General features: G+C 37.5%; 1 protein-coding gene across 8 annotated transcripts in view; it reads left to right on the forward strand.

Moving 5' to 3' along the window:
• KATNIP (katanin interacting protein) overlaps positions 1 to 23,092 on the forward strand; it is a 60,738-nt gene extending 37,646 nt beyond the window's left edge. For 7 of the 8 annotated variants that reach the window (XM_057406583.1, XM_057406584.1, XM_057406586.1 and 4 more), the window contains 11 exons: positions 1,097 to 1,160; positions 4,149 to 4,326; positions 6,733 to 6,898; positions 11,062 to 11,219; positions 11,542 to 11,606; positions 12,772 to 12,882; positions 14,707 to 14,846; positions 17,421 to 17,522; positions 18,195 to 18,355; positions 20,696 to 20,784; positions 22,166 to 23,092. In XM_057406583.1, coding sequence (XP_057262566.1) covers positions 1,097 to 1,160; positions 4,149 to 4,326; positions 6,733 to 6,898; positions 11,062 to 11,219; positions 11,542 to 11,606; positions 12,772 to 12,882; positions 14,707 to 14,846; positions 17,421 to 17,522; positions 18,195 to 18,355; positions 20,696 to 20,784; positions 22,166 to 22,221 — 1,290 coding nt within the window. In that variant the 3' untranslated portion in view covers positions 22,222 to 23,092. The remainder of the gene's footprint in view (positions 1 to 1,096; positions 1,161 to 4,148; positions 4,327 to 6,732; positions 6,899 to 11,061; positions 11,220 to 11,541; positions 11,607 to 12,771; positions 12,883 to 14,706; positions 14,847 to 17,420; positions 17,523 to 18,194; positions 18,356 to 20,695; positions 20,785 to 22,165) is intronic. The other variant, XM_057406589.1, reaches the window with a different exon arrangement.
• Positions 23,093 to 24,284: the final 1,192 nt, after the last annotated feature.

Raw genomic sequence — 24,284 nt, forward strand, 5'->3', positions numbered from 1 at the left:
CTCGAGTGATAAATGAAACTGTAGTTAAGGAATCTGCACTAGGAGTCTGGAGTTTCCTATTTGGCTTTTTGACTACTAATGAAGATTGAGCTAATTTTTTTTGTAGAACTATTTAAAATAATGCAAAGATTTCATTCTATTCTGCTATTGTTTGGAGCCTAATACTGTACATGTAAAGTTAGGATTGTTTTCCTCACATGTAGCATTTTTATATTTGCCTGTAGTGAACATAATTAAGCATTTTATCATGCTCACTCAATGAAATTAAGTCTGTCTGAACCCTTTGGAGTTCTCCTTAGTCTTTAATAACTTTATTGCCCCAGTATGATCAGCAGATCTTATCATCTGTTTATTAACTTTCTGCTTTGCTATGTTGAATAGCGTAACCTATTAATTAGTATTGTCAGAGAGCAAATGTAAGCTTTTGGGCACATTTGCTCATTTGCTCTGGCCTTGAGAAGAAACTGTGGTGTCACTGTCTGAGGTCTTAACTTCCTCCCAGACTTCTTGTCTCTGCAATGTATTTGCAGTATGCAAATACAGCATGTTATCGTTTGCATGGCAGTCCGTAGGTAAATAAGAGTGACTTAAGAATTTTAGACTCTTTCTGAACAGATAGCCCACACGAGGGAGTCTCATATTTAATACTCCTATGTGCACTAACAAAAAAATACCAAACTGACGGTCTTGACTTTCTAAGCATCCAGGTGATCTACATTTTGGGGTATGTTTTCCTTTTTTGCAGGACAGCCTGACTGGTGAAGCAAGGAGGAGATTTCCTTGGCAGTGTTTAAGGCTAGGTTGGATGGAGGCTTGGGTGACATGGTTTAGTGCGAGGTATCCCTGCTCATGGCAGGAGGGTTAGAACTAGATGATCTTAAGGTCCTTTCCAACCCTAACTAGTCTATGATTTTATGATTCTATGACATACAAAAGGCTGGATGTAAAAATCAAAACAAAAAAAAAAACCCAGCAAAATTAAGAAACAGGAAAAAAAACCCAAACAAAACCACCAGCCTCCTCCCCTTTATAAACAATATGCCTGTAATGTATATATGTTATATATGTTCATTGCATCTATTGGTTTACGTTTTAGGTTCAAGAGCCAGACCCTCTCTCTGAATATGTACCCAAGGAATCAGGAATATTTACTGGAAAATGTAAGTTCTTACATTTACTTCTTGCCTGACCACTTTCTCCCCTAACATTTTATCATGGAGGATCTGATTGTCTGAGCTGTACAGAACTTTGTAACAGATGTCAGGTCTAGAATAAAGAAGATTAATTGAAGGCCGCAGTAAACAAAGGCAGAAGCTTTGTTACTTTGTTACTATGGCTTTTAGAACATTGTATCATAACAGTTGGATTTTAATCTCAGAAAAATAACACTAGCCATTTGCCTAGTCCCTGAATGGGATTTGTAATAGCTCTGCCCCTTACGCAGTAATTCTCTCCCAGTCCTATGTATTTATGTAAGACTGAATTTCTCAGATCAGATTGACAACAGAAACCCCTCAGTAAAGCTAGACCAGAACGTTATATCCATAGTTAAAGTACCTGATTTCTTTATCCTGTACTAAAACAACTCTCTGTGGGCCTGTAAATTATTTTCTGGATGGCTCAGAATTTTCAGTATCAGTTCCTGGTTCTTTCATCAGCACAAGAGAAACAGGATTCTGTGGAGTGGTCCCTTAGACTTGGGGTGAGAGTGCTCTTGATTCTTCTGGTTTGGGGGAATTAGTGGGAATTACGGAAATCTTAGGATCAATACTGCCCTCTTCACCTGGAACTCCTGGTAATAAATTGTGCATGGAGGCACTGAGGATTTGTATCCTTGACCTGCTGTCGGTAGTTTTTCTCTCTTTCATCTTTTTACCAGTCATGATGCCAAGGAGAAATAGTGTCTCAGAATGTGATGGTTACTGGTGCAAAGTCCAGCTAGTGGCTGGTTACTAGCAGTGTCCCTCAGGGGTCAATGCTATCATAGTCTACACTGATTAATGTCTTTTTTCTTTTTCAAGAATTTGGATGATGTGATAAAGTGCAATCACAGCAAGGTCGTGGATGATGTTAAACAGAGGGGAGTTGCTGATAAGCTGGAGGCAAGGCTATTCTTCAGAGGTACCTCAGCAGGCCTGAATAAATGATAATGTCATGATGTTACCCAATGTAACCTCATGAAATTCAGGGCAAATACACAGACCTGCAGGTGGGATGTAAAAACCCTTGCCACAGGACAGGCTGGGGGCCAACTAGCTAAGGAGCGGCTTTTTACTGATGGGTCTGAAGTCCTTGTAAACCACAAGTTGAAAATGAGCCAGCGGTGCGGCCTTGCAGTAAAGGCAGACAGCTGCCTCCTGGGATCTAAGAGTGCAGCCAGCAGGGCAGGGGAAAAAAGATTCTTTCCCTGTATTTGGCACTTGTGAGGCTGTAGTTGGAGTACTATTAAGTATGGAGCTCCCTAGAACAGGAAGAAAATTTACGTACTGGTGCAAGTCTGGTGGAGGAGCATGACCAAGATAGGCAGCTGGAGTCTCTGATGTGTGAGAAAAGCATGAAAGGCCTGCTTTGGTTTATTCTTCCTAGAGAAGAGAAGGTGAAGGGGAGATCTTCTTGCTGTCTATAGCTATCAGGAGGGCATAGAAAGGACAGATCCAGGCTATTCTGAGGCATGGTAATAGGATTCGGTTCAGAGGCAGCAGAAAAAACAAGGTAGAAAAACACGAATTTCCAATTAAGTATTAGGAAATCTTTTTCACCCTGATGGCAGTCAAACACTGGAGAGATTTTGAATCTGGCGGCCTTAGAGACATTCAGACTTCAACTGGAGAAGCTCCTGAGATACCTGATCTCATGACCTTGCTCTGAGCTTGGAGTTGGATTACAGGCCTTCAGAGGGCCCTTCCACCCTTCATCATTTTGAGAACCTATGAAGGCGTTGATACAGTGATGTAGATACTAAACCTTGTGTGGATAGCTGCTTCCCCCTATCTTTTCCCTTTTGTTTGAAAATACACTTTGGTTTTGCCTGAGAACTCTTGCACACTTGTACATGAAGCAAATTTAGTCTTAGCAATGGCCTTGGGAATAGTGTAATATCAGTGTAGCCACAGCTCCAAACTTGTCAGCTAATAGAACTCTTTATTTCTTAGTGTCCTTGCAAATGCTAATGAGATCTTAACAGCCAAGTGAATTTATGTGTATATCAAGAAAGTCTTGTGTAAATTACTATGGCTATTTATAGGTAATTGGGCTGCATGGCTTAATAGTTTTAATGCTTGTTTGTTTTACAGGGCATCATGACTAAATGATGCTTCTTTAGACATTATCCAACCTGATTATTTCTGGGCTTTTCTAATGTGTGAAATAAAAGATATTTTAATTTACACTGATGGATTTTCATAGAGCCTGATCAGATTGGAATATCACTTGTTAAATCTGTATATGCTACTTAGGTTTTTTTTCAGTAAGGCATGAAACAGGTGAACCTGAAGATATACATACAATCTTTTGTCTGCCCAGTTTTTCTTTCCTATTTATTTTCTGGAGATGCAAGCAAATCAACATTGCTGTTTTTCACTAATGCTGACCGTTAAAATACTTCCGTATGTCCGGTTTTGACATGAGGACACATTAGTGAACCATATTTGTTTTTTGATTTAACTACAAGTTAGTGTTCTCTATCAATTTATTGATTTATGAGAAACTGGATTTATATGACTCTATATAGTCATTTATCTGACAAAAAATGATAGATAGACTTCAGACTAATAGGTCTATTCTCTGTCTGCATAATCACAAAATCTGTCATGTACCTACTTAAATGTATCGTTCAGTTACTGTCTGTCTGCAGTCTAAGTAATGAGATACTTGATAACATGATTTATTGGGATTTGTATAGTTAAGATTGAACAAGATGTTGGTAGCCCCACTAAGGGGGTCTATCACAGGTTTACAGAAGATACCGTGCTATTACATGGAGGTAAGCATGAAGACCAGGAAGTATTCAAATACAGCATAGCAAGTTATATAATCTAAATGAAATGCATGTACTGCTAATTGTTGGAGGTTGCATGCATGCTTATATTGGCTTCTTACTTCAAACTACTCAGTATGTGTATAGATAATATCTATATTCTTTTATATAGGCCTGCAACTGAATTTCACCATGACTTGGGGAGACTGTCATTACCTTGGACTGACAGGACTTGAAGTGATAGGAAAGAATGGTCATGCATTAAAAATAAGTAGAGAACAGATTTCTGCTTCACCCCAAGACTTGAATGATCTTCCAGAGTATGCAGGAGATTCCAGAACATTAGAGAAGTAAGTAATGAAAGAGTTGGATTCTCCAAACATTTTCTACAGGGCTCTTCCTTTATATTTGTGCCTGTTGTTTTGACAAAGGGTTTTGTTTATTGATTTTAGAGGCATTTTACATCAGACTTTATAAAGCTACTGAATTATATAAACTTCTAACACATGTTAATGCAAAATGATTTTCATACCACCACTGCTCATTCTTGGATGTCACAAGCTACCCAGGAACAGCTTGTTGTAGAAACATGAATGAGATGTTTCCAAAAGATGGTGCTTGAGTTAGGAGATGGCAACATGCCTGGTTGGTATCTCTGCTAAGGACTTTCTAGGCAGAAATGTGGGTGTTCTGTAGCATCTGTCTATGCATATGCAATGATATTTATGCAGGCTTTCTGGTTAACTTCAAGGAAAAATTTCAAGTTAGCAAAGTGTGAGGATGTGTTAGGGAATTGCACAAACAGGTGCCATTCTGTTGGTAATTCCACAGCTTTTTTTTTTTTTTTTTCCTTTTTTGGGTGTAATTCTAATAAAGTTTTATTCATTGACAAGTATACTTTCTCAAATTAACTTGTACTTCCTAAATAGCAGTATAGAAATCATATGGTATGGGCCTGGACAGGACATGGTATTTGGCTGATATTGAAGCGCATCCTGTTGTTTCTGAGTTGTATCTCTCTTTTAAAGGGTATTTTCAGTTGTAATCCTCTCCTCTGGCATGTTTGTGCTCTGTGAATTTTATGAATTAGGACTTTTCAATGTCTTTGTGGATTCTTCCTTAGAATGTTGTTTTTATCTACATATACACTAACTTTGTAATTTCTGCTAATCTGACTTACACATATGTCAAACTTACTTGTATATAATTCTTCAGTTCTTCTGCCTGTTTGTATGAAAATCTCTCTGTAGGCATCAAGATCTAAGAAATCTTCCCATGACATCCCCTGTGATGAAGAGATTCTGGTGGTGGATTCTCTCCATATTCCACCATAATGGACCCAGTTGCAGAGTCCATTTAGCTTTTCTGTTGGTGTCTTACCTTCTCTGAATGCTTCTTTTACAGCCCCATTGTCTGTTGATCCTACAGAATTTCTGGCAGGCTTTCTGCTCCTGATGTATTTGAGGAATTTTATTTATGGTACCTTTTGCTTGCTAGCCTTCATACTCTTTTTTGGCCTGTGCATATGAATTTAGACTTCCAGAGTTATGATACAATCAAGTTAGAGTTTTCTGATCATGAATTTTGTTGAAAGATGGTTTGTAATAACTTTCTTTATCCTGCCACTGAGCCAGTTTAGCTTTGATTTTTCAAGTCCTCCGTCTTTCCAACATGTTTCTTAGTAAGTGGGATACATGTGTTCTGTACTTCCAGTATGATATCCCTTCATGTTCTCTGTGTTGTGTGTAATGATTTAATTTTGGGGTGGTTTTTCTTTTGTTGTTTTTTTTTTTTTTTAATGTATTTAGTAATTTTTGCTTAGGAACCTTTTTGGGCACAAGCATGTATAAGTATACTACAGTGCTCTTCAACTGTAGCATTTGGAATAGGTCCTGTGCACTATATAGGACCAAGTCAAGGGTTACATCTTCTCTCATGGGCTCCCAAATTGGCTTCTCTGTGAAAGAGTCATTATTCAAATCTTCTTTAAGCAGCTTCCAAGTCTGGCACTCATATTCCATTAAACTTTTAAATAAATAGTAAGTACATTGGATGGTTTACCAAAGTAATTACAGGGGACAATTAGTTCATATTCTCTTTTACTCCATATTTGTATGCCATAGTTTGTGGTAGACTATAAAGTCAGGATTCCAAACTGAGGAAGTAACGGAATTAACTTTAGGCAGCTTCAAGTCTGTGCTTTTATGAAAAGATGTTGTCACACTGGTAGAAAGCTCTTTTGAAAAAGTAGAACTATGCCTGTGTGCATGAAGGAGGGTATGAACAAATTCTGCTTCTCCAGGTTATCCAGCTGCCATCCATCTCCTTGTCGGGTTCATGATAGTTGCATTGGCAACACACTGCAGAGTGCCAGATATACTAGTGTAGGCATAGGACTATATTAATAAGTTATATTGTGTTTGAGCCTTTTGCCTTTGGCCATTTTGGTAGAAAGGTAGTTGAGCTTTCCTCTGCCTGCCCCTGACCACACAGCAAAACCTAAGGAGTTTTCTGTTTTTCCTCAAACAGACCCAACGAAAAGAAATACTGCTCTTTTCTTCCCCATTGTCCTTAATTCAACAATTGCCTACTATTTCTGATGTTTATTGTGCTTTTAATTGCATACACATGGGCACAGTAAGACCTGGAAGCTGTAAGTGACGTATAGGAAAAAAATAAACACTAGTAAAGCTCCTGATTTTCATGAGAAAAGCAAACTTTTCCTTTTTGCAGCTAATGGATTTTTCTCCTTGTAGGTTAATAGATGGGACAAATATCACAGTAGAGGATGACCATATGTGGCTCATTCCCTTCTCTTTTGGAGAAGATCATCTGCTCACTATCCTTTTTGATAAAATTGAAAGTATTGCAGGGCTTCGCTTTTGGAACTATAATAAATCTCCAGAGGATACCTATAGAGGGGTAAGTAAAAGCAAAGGAGCACTGCCAGCAAAAATATACAGTAGTGCATTGGAAAATTGGTACTGTGATGAATGAATGTAGCTGCCTTAATGGAACACCATAAATCTTTCTAGATTGTCTGAGTCTGAATTTTGTGGCAGGTATAATGCATTTCTGTCTCCACAAACAGCAAATATTGAAAAAAAGCCAGAGATAGTTTAAAGAAGTCTTCCTGGCTGATTTTTCTAAGAGACACATACTATTTTCAAGATATATGGTTCTGAAGTGGTATCCTTTAAATATCCAGTATTTAGGCCTACCATATGATTATTTCCTAGAACACAGGGAGTGGCAGAACAAGGACATTCTCTAACAGAAATTCTGTTTAGATAACTTATAGAAGGTCAGTCAAACGATACTACCTTTTCCAAGAAGCAAGAAGAGTCTCTACAACTCTAATGTTTATTAGAGAAAGTTGACATCTTCAAACAGCTTAGTGAACTAGCTTAGCTAAAATTGTATAACATATCTCCTCTCTTTTTTTGTCAAATTGCTTGGTTTATATGTTCTTCATATTGGATTCTTGGAATTGACTGAGAGATTGTGTTACATCATGTCCCTGCTTATTCTCAGAAGCTATGCATGCATTTGTAATGACAGTGAAGAGGAAGTTGCTGTTCATGGCATAGAACGTTTATGAATCCATTTGTTTCCTGATTTTCCCCTTGACATATAACTGTTACATCTTTGATGTCAAACTCAAGTCAATAGATAAGAAAAATGTTGGTATGTATTAAACTAGAGAGAGACAGGACAAAAAGGATCAGTTCTGGAAAAAAAAATACTGAAGTCAGAGGCATGGATTCTTCCTAGGATTGGGTGAGTCAGTGGCAAAAGTTGCAGAACTGCTTCTTTGTGTAAATTTACCCTCCAGGAATTACTTTAATACAAACACTACATAAATGTGTGGCAAGGTGTTCCATCTCCACAACAAGAGCCCTGGCATCTTTTAATAGCATGGGATCTTGCTGAGTGCCCAAGACTGGCCAAGGACTCCCAGAGGGCCAGAGTGTAAGATCTTTTGTTGAAGCCACAATTGATTTAAAGACTTTAACATATGGCACCCAATTTTGTAATACATGGCATTAACCCAATGTGTTTGACACATGGCAGGGTTAAGAAGCACGTTGAGCTTACCATCTAAACATACCCCCTGTATAACAACAAGGGGGTTTTTATTAAAATTTCTGCCCTGGTTTCAGCTGGGATAGAATTCATTTTCTTCCTAGTAGCTGTTACAGTGCTGTGCTTTGAATTTAGGATGAGAATAATGTTGGTAAAACACTGATGTTTTAATTATTGCTGAGCAGCATTTACACAGAGTCAAGGCCTTTTCTGCTTCTCACCCCACCCAACCAGCGAGGAGGCTGGGGGTGCACAGGGAGCTGGGAGGGGACATATCCAGGACAACCGACCTGAACTGACCAAAGGGACATCCATCTAGTGCCATATGACAGCATGTAGAGCTGGGGGGAGTTGGCAGGGTATGAATTTTCATACCAAATCAACTCCCTGTACGTGTCTCAGTGATTAAAGGAGGGAAAGAAATACCCAGATCCCTAGAATCTAACATGGAATTTGTTTTTTGAGGCAAAACCAAGAAAGAAAGAAAAAACACAGTTTACTTTGCTTAGGTAGAAAAAAGAAGTGAGTCTGCTAAAGCTTGCAGTTGGCATAGCAGGTCCCATAACAGTTTGTGGGTACAATTTAAATGAGGAGTTCATACCTACAGGCCTGTAGAAGGATGAAAAAAATATTTGGAAAACTGAAGATGCAAGATATCTGCTTGGCCACGGTATAGAGACTGTAGAGTGTTTACCTAGGGCATCATGACATCTGTTTCTAGAAGTATTGCAGTTCATTCGAAGAACCAGTCCCTGGGTAAGAGATCTAATGATTTCCTAGGCAGCTGTAGACTGGTGGATTCTATTCACAGCTTTAGTATGAGAGGGTAATGGCAGTGAACTGTCAAAATGAAGACTTGTGTGCTATTTCCAGCCCTATGAAATATTACCTTGTGAGAGCTTTGTTATGCAATTTGTAAAATGCTGTGTGTGATGGCTGAGTGCCTTCTTGGGTGATGAAAATTACTTAGAAATGAGAGCTGTAAAGGACACATAAATATAAGCAGCTATGTTATAATAGGTAAGATTTCATCTCTAAGTCTCTAGATGTCCCATTCAATACATGTTTCCTAAACTGAAGTGTATTTCAGTGGATTTTTCACTTCTTTTCCTTATTCTGGCTGACTGATTCAGCTGGAAAGTAGCATGCAGAAGACTTTCTGATACGAAAAGATATTTCCGTTCTTTGCTCCCACATGTATTAAAGATGAAACCAGAAATAATTCTTTCTCCATACTTGGTAGTCATACAGACATTCCCTCCTAATTAGTCTTCATGCTGTTTGGAAATGTACTGAGCACCTCTTCTAGCCTAGTACAATACCAGAGGTTTTCAAATCAACAAATGTTTGTGAAAAACCCAACCAAAAATAAAAAGCAAAACAAAGAAAATATTCCTGGGAATTACCTGCTTTTGGGATATTGCGTGTATGAAATTGTAATGGAATAAAAAAAAACATTTACAAATGGAAAGAATATGAGAACTGTTATGAATACCAGGTCACTGATAATATGTGGGCTTTGCATAAAACTCTGAATGTTTTTAGTTCTTCTCAGACACCTGAAATGGGACTCTTCACCATAAATACTGCATGTCTATTTTTAATAGAAACCCTAATAATGAAAATGAAATATTCGCATACAAAACTAAGTTAACCTTACATTAGCATAGATATATCAGTCACTATAAAATCCAGAGATTAGAAAACTGTCTCACAGTATCTTTGGACTAAATTAAGTCTTTCATTAACTAAATGATTCTCTTTTGGTTCAATCTATTAGTTAATAAGCTTTAATCAGTGTTAGTTAAAGGCCGTCTTGTTGTATTTTACATGTATTATTCCTTCCTTTACCAGTAGGTAGTGAAAGACGAGTAGTTAGTGCAACAAATGCTGCTTGTGATTAATGCTAAGTTATATTTAACATATTTCAGGGCAAGATGCAGTGATAATTGTTGCTGCATGATGGAATTGTTACGTGGCTGGGATCATGCATACAGCACCAGATGGTGCTGATGGGGGAGGGTGAAGGGGCCAGGACTCCTGCATCATCTGAATAAGTATGCCTGAATTATTTAGTTTAATCTTCAGAAATTGTATAAGACCTGCATGCATCTATGCAGCGGACAAGGCTCAATTCTTTCTGCCTGGCACGATACCTCTTCTGTATTCATATGCCCTTAGGTAACATACAGCACTGCTTGGTAGATGAGTTTGCATGATCCTGGAAAAGTCCAAGTGCCACCTGCCACAAAGTTAAATAAATACAGCCTTTATATAAATGCAACAGAGACACAAAAGAGTCTGCTTGAGAGAGAGCACCAGCTTTTGTGATTTCTTAAAGGCTAGCTTCAGCCAGTGCTAAGCAATCAGGCCTGATCTAGCAATGCATTCAGGTGCCTGATGACTCTAATTGTCTCTTTGAATCATCTTTGTGACATATGCTGACTTCAAAGCTGAGTCTCTCCGTTCTGTTCATGTGCAGGCTCAGGAATCATAGAATCATTTAGGTTGGAAAAGACCTTTAAGATCAAGTCCAACCATTAACTCAGCACTGCCAAGGCCACCACTAAATCGTGTCCCTAAGTGCCACATCTACATGTCTTTTAAATACCTCCAGAGATGATGACTTCCACTGGACAGCCTGTTCCAGAGGCTGACAACCCTTTTGGTGAAGAAAGGAAGCTTCAGTTTACTAAGATCTAGTGAGATGAAGTAATTGAAGGATCTCTGCAATGCATTTTTATTTATTTTTTTGTCCACCAAATCCTCACCTCTCCCATCCCTATCAGTGTCAGCTGTGATGTTCTAAATTGCAGAATGTGTTGCAGCTGGTGTCTGCTGGTTTAAGCTTTCTTTTGCCATAGGATGTCATACTATAGAGGAATGAAATAAGTATAACAAAACTATAGAAATTAATCCAGCCTCTGAAGTGAATGTGATTAGTTTGGATCTATTTTATTCTATGTCATGTCATGTAATCTTATGTTATTTTAACTAAGGCTAAGGTAGTCCATGTATTGCTGGATGGCCACAGCATCTCCCCACCAGAGGGCTTTCTTATCCGCAAGGGACCAGGAAACTGCCACTTTGACTTTGCCCAGGAAATTCTCTTTCTGGACTATCTGCAGCCCCAGCTCATTAATAAAGTACAAAGGAGGTAAAGTAGGATTTTTTTTTTATCTGATCTACACCATTTCTCTTAACCGTTTGGTATTCTTTCATACTCTCTGTTGAAGCTAACTGTATGAGTCACCTGGGTGAAAATATGAAGTACTTAGAGCATAATGTTTCATTGGGTTTTAACTATAAGCTGTTAACCAGTTTTCATGAGGTCAGAAGACAGTGAAGTCCATAATTACAGGCAGGGAGATCAGGGGCTGGTATTTGTGGAGGCTTAGTTCTTTGGTTTTGTTCTCTTCCTTCCTGAATGAGCCAAGGGTACATAAAGGAACCATTTTGTCTTGTTTTTTTTTTGGCAGGACTGGTTCAAAGAGAATGGAACAAGCTAGTATGGACTACGAAGCACCATTAATGCCATGTGGTTGTATCCTTCTCTGTCATTTTCTTACTTGTCATATAGAATATTTTAGAGTTATATGCTATGGAGTCCTGAGCTTTTTGGATCCAACAATTTCTGGTGCTGTAGGAAATCAACAAGATACCAAGAATGTGAGGAAGGCTTATAGTAAGTATGAATTAAGAATAAATAATGGGAACATAATATATGAATGTGTGACCTGTTTTCAGATACTCTGGTAGCTTTTTCTTCTGCCTTTTGTAGTCCGTCCAAGCTGTAGCTAGAGGCCCATTAGGACAGTTGAGCCAGCGTATGAAAGCTAGAAGTAGTCTTCACATTTTTGCATTTCTTTGTATGTTTGTTTCATTTTATATCTTTATTAAGGTTGACTAGAACTGTGTGATATTTTTGCCATCTTTCTTAATGCTTGTGATTTTTTTAAACCTAGATAAGTACAGTCATTTATGATAATGCTTACTATCATGCCATGCATCTAGCTGATGGGCCTTTTAAATCCATTAGGCTATTCTAACCAAGTTTGGAGACAATGACATCTCAGCAATACTAAGTTCCCTGCTGCTTTCATGACAATCTGTGTCTGGATAGAGCAAAGAGAAACAAATGGGTGCTCCATTAGCAAAATGGGCAGCATAGACTCCATCGTTACATTTTATGCCATTCAGTTTTGGGGCATATTTACTGGCCAGTTATCACCAATATAATTCAAAACCAGGCAAAGGCATATTCAGGAAATGTAGGAATGCAGTAAAGACTACAAATAGGAGTTGTGGTGTTAGTAAGTTGCAGTGTACAAGAAGGTAAGACACACACTAACTCAACAGTTCTTCATCTGATGGAAGAACGTATATGAACATCATACATATATGTGAATATTTATATATGTAAACATATAGATAAACTTTTGACTAGTTGTGCCACCTGCAGATGTTCATGTGTGTATTTCAGTGACAGAAAAGGCAAACTTCATGTCTTAATAGAAAATAGTTTATTCAGAGAGATTTAGGCATAGTGAAGTCAGAAGTGAAAAGTTGATATTTTTTGTTTTCATTCTCCTAAACTGCAAGTGTCTAACCTCAAGATGTGTCCTGCACAGTAATTTTGAAAACTGCAAATTAAATAGTCTGTTTAGACAAAGTATCAGAATTTTCCTTAATAGCTTTTTGCTTTTTAGTTATTTTCCAATTTCAGCTTCTGACAAGTTGGGGTGATCCATACTACATTGGTTTGAATGGACTTGAGTTGTTCAATGAACATGGAGACCAAATCTTACTAACTGAAAACAGTATCCTTCTACAGACCCAGTGCATCTATCCCTTTCAGATACACAGTTTGCTCCCTGGCAAATTACCATATGGCATCACTTGCTACTTCTTCCAAAATGCTATTTTATTCCATGCAATTACTCTGCTTGTATTTCTCAGTATTTGTGTGATGATACTTGTTTCCATATGTTTTACTGTATTCTATATATTTTCAAAATATTTCTTCTCTAAATGGGATGCAACAATGCAAGACAAGGTTAGAGAAGGGAAGGCTTAAGAAGGGTATGGTACTTTTTGCTGTCAATGTGTATTCTTCTATGGTATGGAAGGACCAGAAAGTTTGAGCTATAAATTCATAAGGAAAGGTTGAGCTCTGTTGTGGAATCTTTCATTGTGCCACAAGAAAGAAATTTTTCATAACTCTGGAGCTGTAGGCTGTTCTAGACACCCAATCCAGTTGTGAAGGTAAGGGCTGAGACTTTGAATTTAATTCAGTGTTCCCTGGGTAACCAGAGGGAATGAAGGACATGCTTGAAAGATTCATAGTCATCAAGATTACACTTCAGTGCTCTTTATCAGCTAAAGTCTCTGAAGAGTTGAAAGCTTCATACCCTAAAATATAATTCACGTAGTTCAGTCACATGGAAGAAAAAGTTTTTTAGCCAACTAGAAAGGATAAAGAGCATGAATGCTGCATAAATTGTATATCTCTAAGGGTCCTTCTTGCCTAATAAATAGAGGACACAATGAAAAACGTCATAAAGGCTTTTTCCTGAGTGCTATTTTTAGTTGTACCTTGTATGATACATGATGAACTTGGAATATATGTAATGGAGGAGAAGCATTTTGAAATCGAAAAATGGTAACAAATTGGTTTTAAGAACAAGGGATCTTTAACTTAGCTTTTAAGTGGTCTGTCTTTACAGTGCAATACAATGCCAGGTAAAGATAACCTTAGCTCATTTTGAATGGTGGCTTGTTTCTGCCTGTGCAGTAGTGTTGCTTGGATATATTAGGGTCTCAAAAAGAGCATATTTGTCTTGGTGCAGTACTAAATGTGATAATTGAGCACTGAGCCTGAAGCAAGCTTTTCTCAAACAGTTGAGGCATTGCTGTGTTATTCCTGAAATTCTTTGTAAATACTTGCAGACTCAAGCCTTTTAGAAAGCAGGACAGGAGACATTAATGTCCCTCAAACTGGATTACTAGGTATTTATAATTCTGAAGGAAGTGCCATCTATCCCCATTTCTTTGCATGTCTTTAACATATATTTTTAACATTAATGTCTTAGAGAGAAAATCTGGTTCCATAGGCAGTCTGTTCAATAGCAGGTTTAATCTTTTCCTCTCAAACCAAAAGCAGGCTTTATTAGACAATTCCTGAGTTTTGTCACAAACCTTGAGGAACTTGAGAAAAACCTACTCTGACTGATGACTGCCTCCTGGAATTATATGTTTCTTCAGATGTATTTCATATGAGAAGTTTTCACAAGTGCATGCTAAAAAAATGGGGTTTGTCACAAACCCCTGGAAAGTGTCTATTCCTGATAAGGGAACTTTATTGATGAAGTCATAAATACCAATTTGGAAATAAATGCATTTAGTTAATTTATTCCTATTTTTTAAATAATTTTGAATGCCAGAATCTGTAAGGGTTGCCCTGCTTTTGGAAATGTGCCCCCAATTTCCTCAGCTACCCATGTGAAGGGCTTAGAGTATTTTTGCATTTTATTGCTGTAGTGGCAAATGGTTGCTCATGGAACACAGAAAAGCAGGCATGAACTTTTAAGTATGGTGCTTCTGAAATGTCCTTTTTGGTTATTTACCCTTAAAGTGTTTTTCAGATATTGCTGCTTTTCCAGATAGTGTTAACATTTTAGAAGATGTCTCTGGAGACGTTCGAACTCCAGACAAACTAATTGACAGAGTGAATGACACAACTGATGGCAGACATATGTGGCTTGCACCAGTTCTTCCTGGTTTGGTATATTTTCTCTTTTCATTCTATTTTACTGATGTGCATAGATGTAGCTAGAAGCAGAAAGGAAAGGGGAAGCATACATAATTTTAAAGTGAATTTGATACTAGTAAATGATGCTAAATCACTGCCTTTTGGAAGAAGTTCTTTTTATTCCAGTTTCTTTCTCTTCACTGCACAGATAGCAGCAGTACAGATTTCCCAGGTTTGTAATCTTCTTCTGTCTCCATGGTGCAACAGCAGAATTTCCAAGACTAGCATAGATGTTTTTTCAGTTAGTATGATAAAGATACTGACAAAGGAATTTAATATGCATATTAATATGCATAAACACCTTTCAAGCAGGAGTGGACTGGGATCTTAAATTTGTTTTTACAATAAGCAATGAATGTTATTCCAGCAGTAAGAAATTTTTAAATCTCATTATCTGTATTGAATTCAAACTCATAAATTAGAGATGACAGTATTTCATGTCCTAGGGCCCGAAGCGATTCAGCCCTTTTAGAAGCCTTAGGTTTAAAATATGGGGTATCAAATGTCTAGACAGGAAAAGTAGATAAACTTAGATGAGTTCCGACCTGTTTTGGGAGAGGACATTTTTATGGGCCTGTTATGGACATAGTTTATATGTATTAATTTCTTAGAAGAGGATGCATTTCAGAAGTAGCAAAAAGTAAACCTGACATGTGATATGTTGTAGCTTACTGTGCTGGAAAAATCCTTACTCTGTGTGTTACAGTTATTAATTAGAATATTAAAAGCAAAGAATTAAGTCAGTTTCAGAAATACTTCATACAACATCATATGTTGTAATGCAGTGGGTATAATTAAGATAAAGCCTTTAAGTGTACTTGGGAATACTGACCACTTGCATTTCTTGGGAAAATGGAAGCTCTGTGAAATGCTTGAAGCTCCTACTGTGTAGGTCCCACAGCTTGAATCCTGGTAATTAATTTGATGCAATGCTCAGATGTCCATTTAGCATCATGATTGAATGATTTGACAGCAGTCTGAGTTTGCTCATGTCCTTATAAAAGACATGCTTGCAGAGGCTGTTTCATTGTGGTAAAAAGGAAAGTAACAGTACCTGGAGTTGTAGCACAAATGCATGCACAGTTTTGTGTTGTTGTGTCTGACAACAAAGTACTGTAGAAGAACATAAGATATCAGCCTTAAAAGGGTAAATTGATAAAGTGTGATATACAGAAGGGAAGAGTAAGCAATTTAATGGCACTTCCAGTGCTTAAGCTGTAGCAAATTTTACCTTTTCAAGATCCACATAGTACTTTTCTTTTTTCCATCTTCCATGGTTGTGCAGCCAGGAAGTGCAAGTGGATTTAGCAGTCAGTCTATTCGTGATCATCCTCTGTAGCTGGGATGCTGATCCAAAGCTTGTGTATGCTTACGTCCTCATTGCTAGGCTGCTTTGAAACATGCCGGTTGCCTAGAAAACTGAATTAACTCCTTGCTATATTGGAAGGTTTGAAAGCTTTAAGGGAATTTTATATTATAGCTTTTCTTTTCCTTTCTGAATATCTTCTCCTTTCTAATTCTAAAAATGTTTTTGTCTTTTGCAAATTTATTACTAATGTAAATACAATTTGAATTCTTTGTTTCCCTGTTATTGATAGTAATTTTATTTGTTTCAATATATTTTCCATCAAATTTGTCATTTGCTGTGAGACTGACAATTGCAATTGGAGACTGTGCCCAAATTGTCTTCTGGAAAATTACAGATATAAACATTTATATTGATCACATTTACCTTTCTTTAGTTAAAAAAATGCATAATGATTTAACACAACTAATAATATCTTCTCCAGTGCATCAAATGATTAAAGCTTCACAGGATACTGGAGATGAAGCTTAAGATATACTGGCCTAAATTTGATATAGTAGCTTATAAAAGGAGTAGCATAGAATTAACTGTAATAGGCAGGATTGGTTTCCTACAGCCTAATCTTTGGTCTTAACATTTTGACATTAATGTCACTGAATGTAAAATGAACAATATTCGAAGCAATAATTGTTCAGCAAGCAGCTGGATAATGGGCTCTGCACTCCTGTTAGTGTTTCTCACACAAAACCAGCAAAATTTCTGCAAGAGCTTTCAAAGCCAGGGGATGTAAGCAAAATTTGAGTCTTGTGAATAGAAAGGTGAATTCCATTCATATGTGGTGGAATGGAATGGAGCGGAATTGAATGAAATAGAATGGAACGGACTGGACCAGACCAGACTAGACTAGAATGACTCTAGCTTGTCTTATCCGGAGGCACATGTCTGTATTTGGTTGATGTGTTTCTCTACCCCTTCTCTAATTGACTAGCAGTCCAGGATGACAAACTCAGGTGCAGATGTCATTTTCTGATGAGTTACGTGTACATTTGAAAGGGCAGCTCTGGGGTAGGGGCATCTGTGAATTATCAACAGAGTTGATAGCTGAACATAAATCCTTAGAACCAGTTATCTGTCCTCTAGCTAAATCTCTTTAAATGTGGAGCTCTTTACTCAACATGCATGAGAATTGCATTTCTTTGGGGAATTTGTGTGGTTAAATATAAATTAATTCTCTATTATAGGTGAATAGGGTATATGTCATTTTTGATGTACCTACTACTGTGTCGATGATCAAGTTATGGAACTATGCCAAAACACCTCAGAGAGGCGTGAGAGAATTTGGTGTAAGTAATTTTTGTATGTATTTTGTATGTTCTGGTGAGTCATCTTGCTTGATTTCTGTACTTATTTTCACAGTTTACTGAAGTGTGATTCCATATAATCTCAAAGGATGGGCTTCATCTTGTTTAACTATGCATTTAGTATTGAAATGACTAATCTATGCCAGTCATCTGTCCTCCCTTTCTTGTCCAGGGAAGGAACACTTTATCTGAGTTTTTTTTTTCTTAGATAATTGTCTTAAGATTGTAGACTGTAGAGCAGGCCTGGAAGACTAGCTTAAGCTACAAATCCAAGTTTTAGACAGCTGAAGTGAGGTGGGATTCATTAATTCCTAGATTTAGGAGTGATTCACTCCAGTTAATAGAACAGCAATTATGTAAAGCATGAAATACATTTTTAATTATCTACTTGAAAGCTGCATTAGAAACATCAGTGAGAAGACAAAAAACTTGGAGGAAAAAAAAAACCAACATCAAAACCCAGCAGCGAATAGAGAGAAATGGAAGTTTTAAGGAACAAAAGCTAAACTAATCATAGAATCAAAGAATGTTGGGGTTAGAATGACCCAACTTGTGAGAGAAACAGGGCAGAATGACTTCTAGTTAAGTGATAGAGACAACTGCTGAAAACAGTGCCTAATTTTCAGATGGTTGGTTTGTTTGTTTCTTAATTAGCTTCTGGTGGATGACTTGCTAGTCTACAATGGGATTCTGGATATGGTGAACCATGTAGTATCAGGCATCCTACCAACCTGTGATCCAGTGGTCCGGTATCATACCATTCTCTTTACAGATGATGAGAAGATTTGCCATCAGGAGAAGAGAACTGTTATTAGGTATGTGAGTGGATCTTGACTGGGAGAAAGAATCTTGTTTTCAAAAGATCTTTTAATGTGACTAGTATCAGCAATATGCATATTGCTATAGAAAATTCCCTCCCAAAGCATACTCTGCCTCACTTAATGAGAAAAAAACAATAGCTTTTTTAGGTACTAGGACCAAATTACCAGCTTTATTTGCAGGCATTTTTAGCATTTACTGGGAATTGTGTGTCATATATACATATGTTTTCATTGAAGCCTGTAGTAATAATCACAAAAGGAAAAAGTTAGTCTTCCTTAGAGAAAAAATAGTAAATCCCAATGATATCACATGGAAGAAAAAAATGTTAAAGGAATCAAACATCAAAAGTAAAGAAAAGAAAATCCTCTGATTTGGCACAGGTACTAATTAAGGAACCAGAATTCTCCTTTTATAAACATTCTAAAATAATTAACTTCTTAAATGAGAAATGAATTGCATTCAGAGGAATGACATTTTGAAACCACTAAGCATCTCACAGAAAATAAGATGAAATGCAGTGAAAAACACACTTATACTTAGAAGGTCAGGATTGATAGGGTCTAAAAACCAGTCCCTAGCAAAGAAAATGAAGATTGAAAGAATATTTTAAATGCGATTGAAAAATGAAAAATTGAAAGCTTATAGAAATGAGCACTTATACATTACACAGCTAACAAATAGAATGTCTTGCATGTATATCACTTGAATAAAGGGCAAGTTTTGCATTCAGAAATGGCACATGATTCATTCAGAAGAGTATTCAAATATTTAAAAGTAAGTAGAAGGGACATAAACTGTCCTGATTAAGAACAGAAGTTCACATTTGCCTATGGGGTTTGTTTTCCTGTGTTTCTCTAAAGCATTGGTTGTTGGCCATTGGTACTGTCAGATATTGAAATAAATTATTATTGTTTGTATGTATTGTGTTAGATTCATGTTTTTGTACAAGTGGCTGTGTTGCCATGGTAAATTTTGGAGGTAGACAGTTTTTCAAGTGAAAAAGTTACAGAAACGAAAATGTCTTAAGGAAATATAAACACGAGAATTTTTTTTCAGTGGGATATAGGGAGAAGGAGGAGAAATGAACCTTGACTTTCTTCAGTTTAATATCTTTCTAGGAAAAAAGTTATTTTACTGGAAGCAGAGGAGCACCAGCTGTAATCACAGATCTTTTTCACACAACTTCCTTTCCATATATTTGTAAGACCTATATCCGTTGCTTTAGTTTTAAGAGGGGCATACTTTTGGTGTCACACAAACTGATCTGGTTTCTAATCAAGGACATGCTGAGTCTCTTCTCTTCTAGATTTCTGTGCAGAAGCTTTCTTGGTCTTCCTTTTTAGCCTGGTTTTGCTATTTTATTTTCCTCTTTTTCACCTACTAGCCTACTAAAATATAGGTACGTAAGTGAGAGAAAACAAATCCCTTGCTACACGCTGGAGAATATCTCTCCATTTTGAAAATGCTCTTGAGCTTCTGTGTGTTGTTACCTCTAATTTTGGCCTATTCTCTCTCACATGTTACTGTTCAATATTTTATGAACCCCGAACTGGAGTCTGATATTATCACCAATTGTGTCTGTTCTGATTTACTTCAGGATTGGTTCCCCTCTTTCACTCTGGCAGTTTGAGGGACATTTTTCTCCAAAAATAAAAACCTGTTTTGTGCAGTATTTGTAAAGAGAAGAAAAATACATCTATTTTTTTTCCAAAAGCATGGATGTTTTGTGTTTGTCTATAGGAGAGCAAGATGTTATTAGTGATGTTTTCTTTAATTTCAATTCAGCTCACTTGTTTTTTTTTCCTGCAATTTGTTTAATTTCATTTAACTCTGAAGTTACTACTTCTTTCCCAAAAAGAAATCATTCACATTTTGCAGCAGCCTGCAAACAAAACCTGTCACACTGAATGGATTTTGTTAAGTTCAGGAAATTTTCAGATAATGCTATATCAACATTACAAAACAGTGTTAAGTTCCATATAGGGATTTTTATACCGTCTTTGAACAGCACTGATTTAAAATCTCTCTTTTTGGTTAAGGTAGTTCCAGCTGTGTAGGCAGGCATGAAAACTGTAGAGTGAATATGGTATTTCTATTTGAATGTGTGCCTGAACGAATGCCACTAATTAAAACTGGCAAGAAATCAATCCTTCAGGTGGCTGCAGGCAGAGAATGCCTTTCCTTTCTAGACAGTCTCACATAATGTGGCTGTGCTTCATAGCTTTGTTCAGCCTCTAGGACTTAAATAACTTATTTGGTAACCTTTTGCATAATCTCATAACTTCTCATAATGTTGATTATTTTGGCTATTGTACTGATTTTAATCTTTCCAGCAATCATGTGGGAGATCAGGATGTACGAATGATGAATGAAAATGAGATTGTTACAAACAGCAAAAAGAAGCAGGCTGTGGCTGATCCAGGTTAGTTCCGTCTTCTACAGTTTTCTTCTCACTTTCTACAGAGACAGTATAGGTAGTGAACATTGTTATAGACCTAAACTGGGAAAAGATGGGAGACTTACACCTATTTTATAGAATTAGCTCTACTTTTTTCTGCTATAGAAAGGCAAACCAGGAATGTCATACTCCAGTGGATTTTTGTTCTATATCAGAAAGTGGACAATATAAATCAAAGACGTACGTGGCATATAGTCATAGTGTATACTAACACATACACAGAAGTCCTCAGAAAAGAAACTGCCTGAAGATAAACCTGGTGTCAGTTGTACAGCTTTATAGAGAGCTTTTGGAATAATAGGCTCATTGCATCCTCACTGGCCTTTTGAGCAGCTTTAGAGATGATGCATGTGTGTCTTAGAATCAGCTGCTTATTGCTCCTCAAGCAAATCCAAAATTGTAAGTGTAACAAGGGGTAAAACATGTTGACTTTATTCCTCCCACTGTCTTTCTGGTTGGTCTTTTCTCTTACAAAGTGATAATTAAAAAGACAACCTCTTTTTTCATGAAGAGAAAGAGTAGATTGTATTTATAGTCTGAAGAGTCCCAGTCATTCATTGTAAATTACTCAGAAAAGCTCCTTAAATACATTGCAAATTCTCAGCCAAGCTGGTATATTCATGATTGGTTTTCTCTCCTGAACATGACACTTTCTCCAATTAGTTCCTCTAGAAAGTGTTACAGAAATTATTTGATGTTTTTTTCATAACAGCTCTGTAGGAGAAGGATTTGAAATACCATTGCCTGTGCAAATATGGTTTCAAAGTTGTTAGTATATTAGCACTAGCTGTGTCAAAAGTATTTTGAACATCTCTGTGCCTGTTGTAATGACATCCTGGGTTCCAGTGCAAACATAGCTTATGTCCAGTAGTGAACAGGTGTCGTTGCCATGGCCATCACATCTGTTGTCCAAACATTAAGTACACAGAATGCCTCCGAAGTCAGCAGCTGAGGACTGTCTGTTGCCATCTGCCTCACATTTCCTCTGTAGAACTTGCTTATATCAGCCACAGATGGCCAGGTTTGTGGAATTGTGGAATGATTTCTGGAATAATTTGGGTTGGAGGAGAACGCAGAGGTGGTCCCCTCCTGTCGGACACCCTAACCTCCTACTCAGAACAGTGTCAACATTGAATTCAGACCAGATTCCCCAGGAAAGTGGTTCCACAGGACTGAAAAAATTGGCAACGCTCACTGTCAATGTAAGAAACATTACTGAGAAGAGTAGGTTAGCTTTCCTTCTGAGATGGAAAGAGAAATGGACATGTTTCTTCCTCATTTTAGTCTGTGGTTTCACTGTTAATACAGGTACAGTCTTAAAACAGCACTTTATTTTCCTTAACAGCTTTGCGTCCAAAAACCTGCATATGTGAGAAAGGACTGCAGAGGAGGAAAAGATAACACGGGATTGTGATTGGAAGGTCCTGAATACATCCAGCCCTAAATAACTGCAATCTACATCTCCAAGATATGCGTCATCCAAATATAAGATTTTCCATGTCTGCCAGTGCTGAACCACCTCCTGTCTTATGAGAAGAAGGTTTATTTGCTACAGGACATTTACTTTAGTAATGAAATTTAAAGCATGAATTCATTTTTCTGTTTTGTTGGTTTTTTTTTTTTTAAATGGTCATTACCTGCCTGATTTTCTCCACCCCCCTGCTCTATTCTTCTATTTTGCCTGAATTTGGTTATATGAACAAGGAGGCCATACCTCTGTGCTGCACCAACCAGTTGTGTTGCCAGCAACCTACCATCAGTTTTGGAAAACAGTAAATGCATTTTAACTAGCAGAAGGTAAGGAGGGAACTGCATTTTTAAACAAGCTACTCTGCATATGTAGTCGTTTAAACAAAACCTCTAACCAAATAATTATGCTGCAGGATTTGTAGCTATGCAAATGTATTTTTTCACAGAACATTTCTCAGTTGTGATAACCTGTAAATCTCTTCCATAAAAGATTATTCCTTTCTCATTTAGAACTCGCTCATTGTTTCCAGAGAGAACTGAAATCTGAAGTCAGTATATGCTTTTAGACGTGAAGCAGAGATATACTTCTGCGACATCTGATGTAGAATCAAAATGTGCTGCTTCCCTTTCTGTACTAAGTCATGAGTGCAATATCTTGGGTATTTGCTTATATAAAGCATGCTTCTTAACTGTTGTTGGCTAGGCTGAAAAGACACAAGATAGCAATGCACTTCCCAGATTTCTCTGTATTGATGGAGCAACAAAATATATTTTGTACTAAATACAAAATACTTTGTTTAAAGGCTTTTCCCAAACTGGAGTCACAAAAGAGCCCTCTGTTGTTCAGAGGTCTCCCCTGGTGTGTTTACCAGTGTAGCTCTACCAAGAACCAAGTTTTAATTTTTGCTCCACATCAGATACTCTTTACATGCAACTCCACAATGAAAAAAGAGGAGGATCTGAAAGGAGGTTTATTGGTAGGGATTAGAACAGTTTCAAATGTGTGCATTTGGAAGAGGAGAGGCTATTGCAAGGTTTTTAAGACTTAAGGCACAATCACATTGTCATATAGGCAATCTCTACGTGAGATGAGTCCTGTCACATTGTTTGTTCTGCTGAACAAATTGCACTGAATTTGAAGAGAAATTAAATCTGTTGTGTTCCCTGACACAGAATAGCATCCTTCTTATTGATCAGAAAAGGTATGAGGAGGAGAGGACTTTCTATGCTCATCTGTCTTCTCTGTATCTGTCTGGAGCATCTCAGATCCTATGCAGTGAACTAATGATTTTTCAACCGTAATCCTTTGAGGTAAATCCAAGTTTTGTAAATTATTGCAGAATACTTGGTCAAGCTCAGATGCTTTACAGTTCTCTCTGTTGTGGTTTAACCCCAGCTGGCAACTAAATACTACACAGCCCCTCGCTCACCCCTTCCCCAGTGGGATGGGGAGGAGAATCAGAAAAAGTTAAAATTCGTGGGTTGAGCTAAGAACAGATAATAATTAACATAACGTATAATGTTAATACTAATAATGAAATAACAAAAAGATGTAAAACAAACAAAAAATCCAACAAACAGCAGTGATGCACAACACAATTGCTCAGTACCCACTGAGTGATACCCAGCCTGTCACTGAGCAGCAGTCAGCCTCTTCCAGACAACTTTCCCCAGTTTATATCCCGCGCATGACATTCTATGGTATGGAATATTCCTTTGGCTAGTTCAGATCAGCTGTCCTGGCTGTGCCCCTCCTCACTGGCAAAGCACAAGCGACTGAGAAGTCCTTGATCAGGAGAAGCACTACTGAACAGCAACTAAAATGTCAGTGTGTTATCAGCATTGTTCTCATCCTAAATCTAAACCATAGCACCGCACCAGCTATGAGGAAGAAAATCGGCTCTGTCCCAGCTGAAACCAGGACACTATCATCTTTCTCTGCCACCTGCTCTTCCCTGCTTAGTTGGTAGCTGCAGCCAGTTTTCACACTTTTT

The sequence above is a fragment of the Pezoporus wallicus genome, unplaced genomic scaffold (genome assembly GCF_028554395.1).
Source record: "Pezoporus wallicus isolate ANWC-B61680 ecotype Strahan unplaced genomic scaffold, APGP_CSIRO_Pwel_v1 contig_6155, whole genome shotgun sequence".
In the NCBI taxonomy this organism is placed as follows: Eukaryota; Metazoa; Chordata; class Aves; order Psittaciformes; family Psittacidae; genus Pezoporus; species Pezoporus wallicus.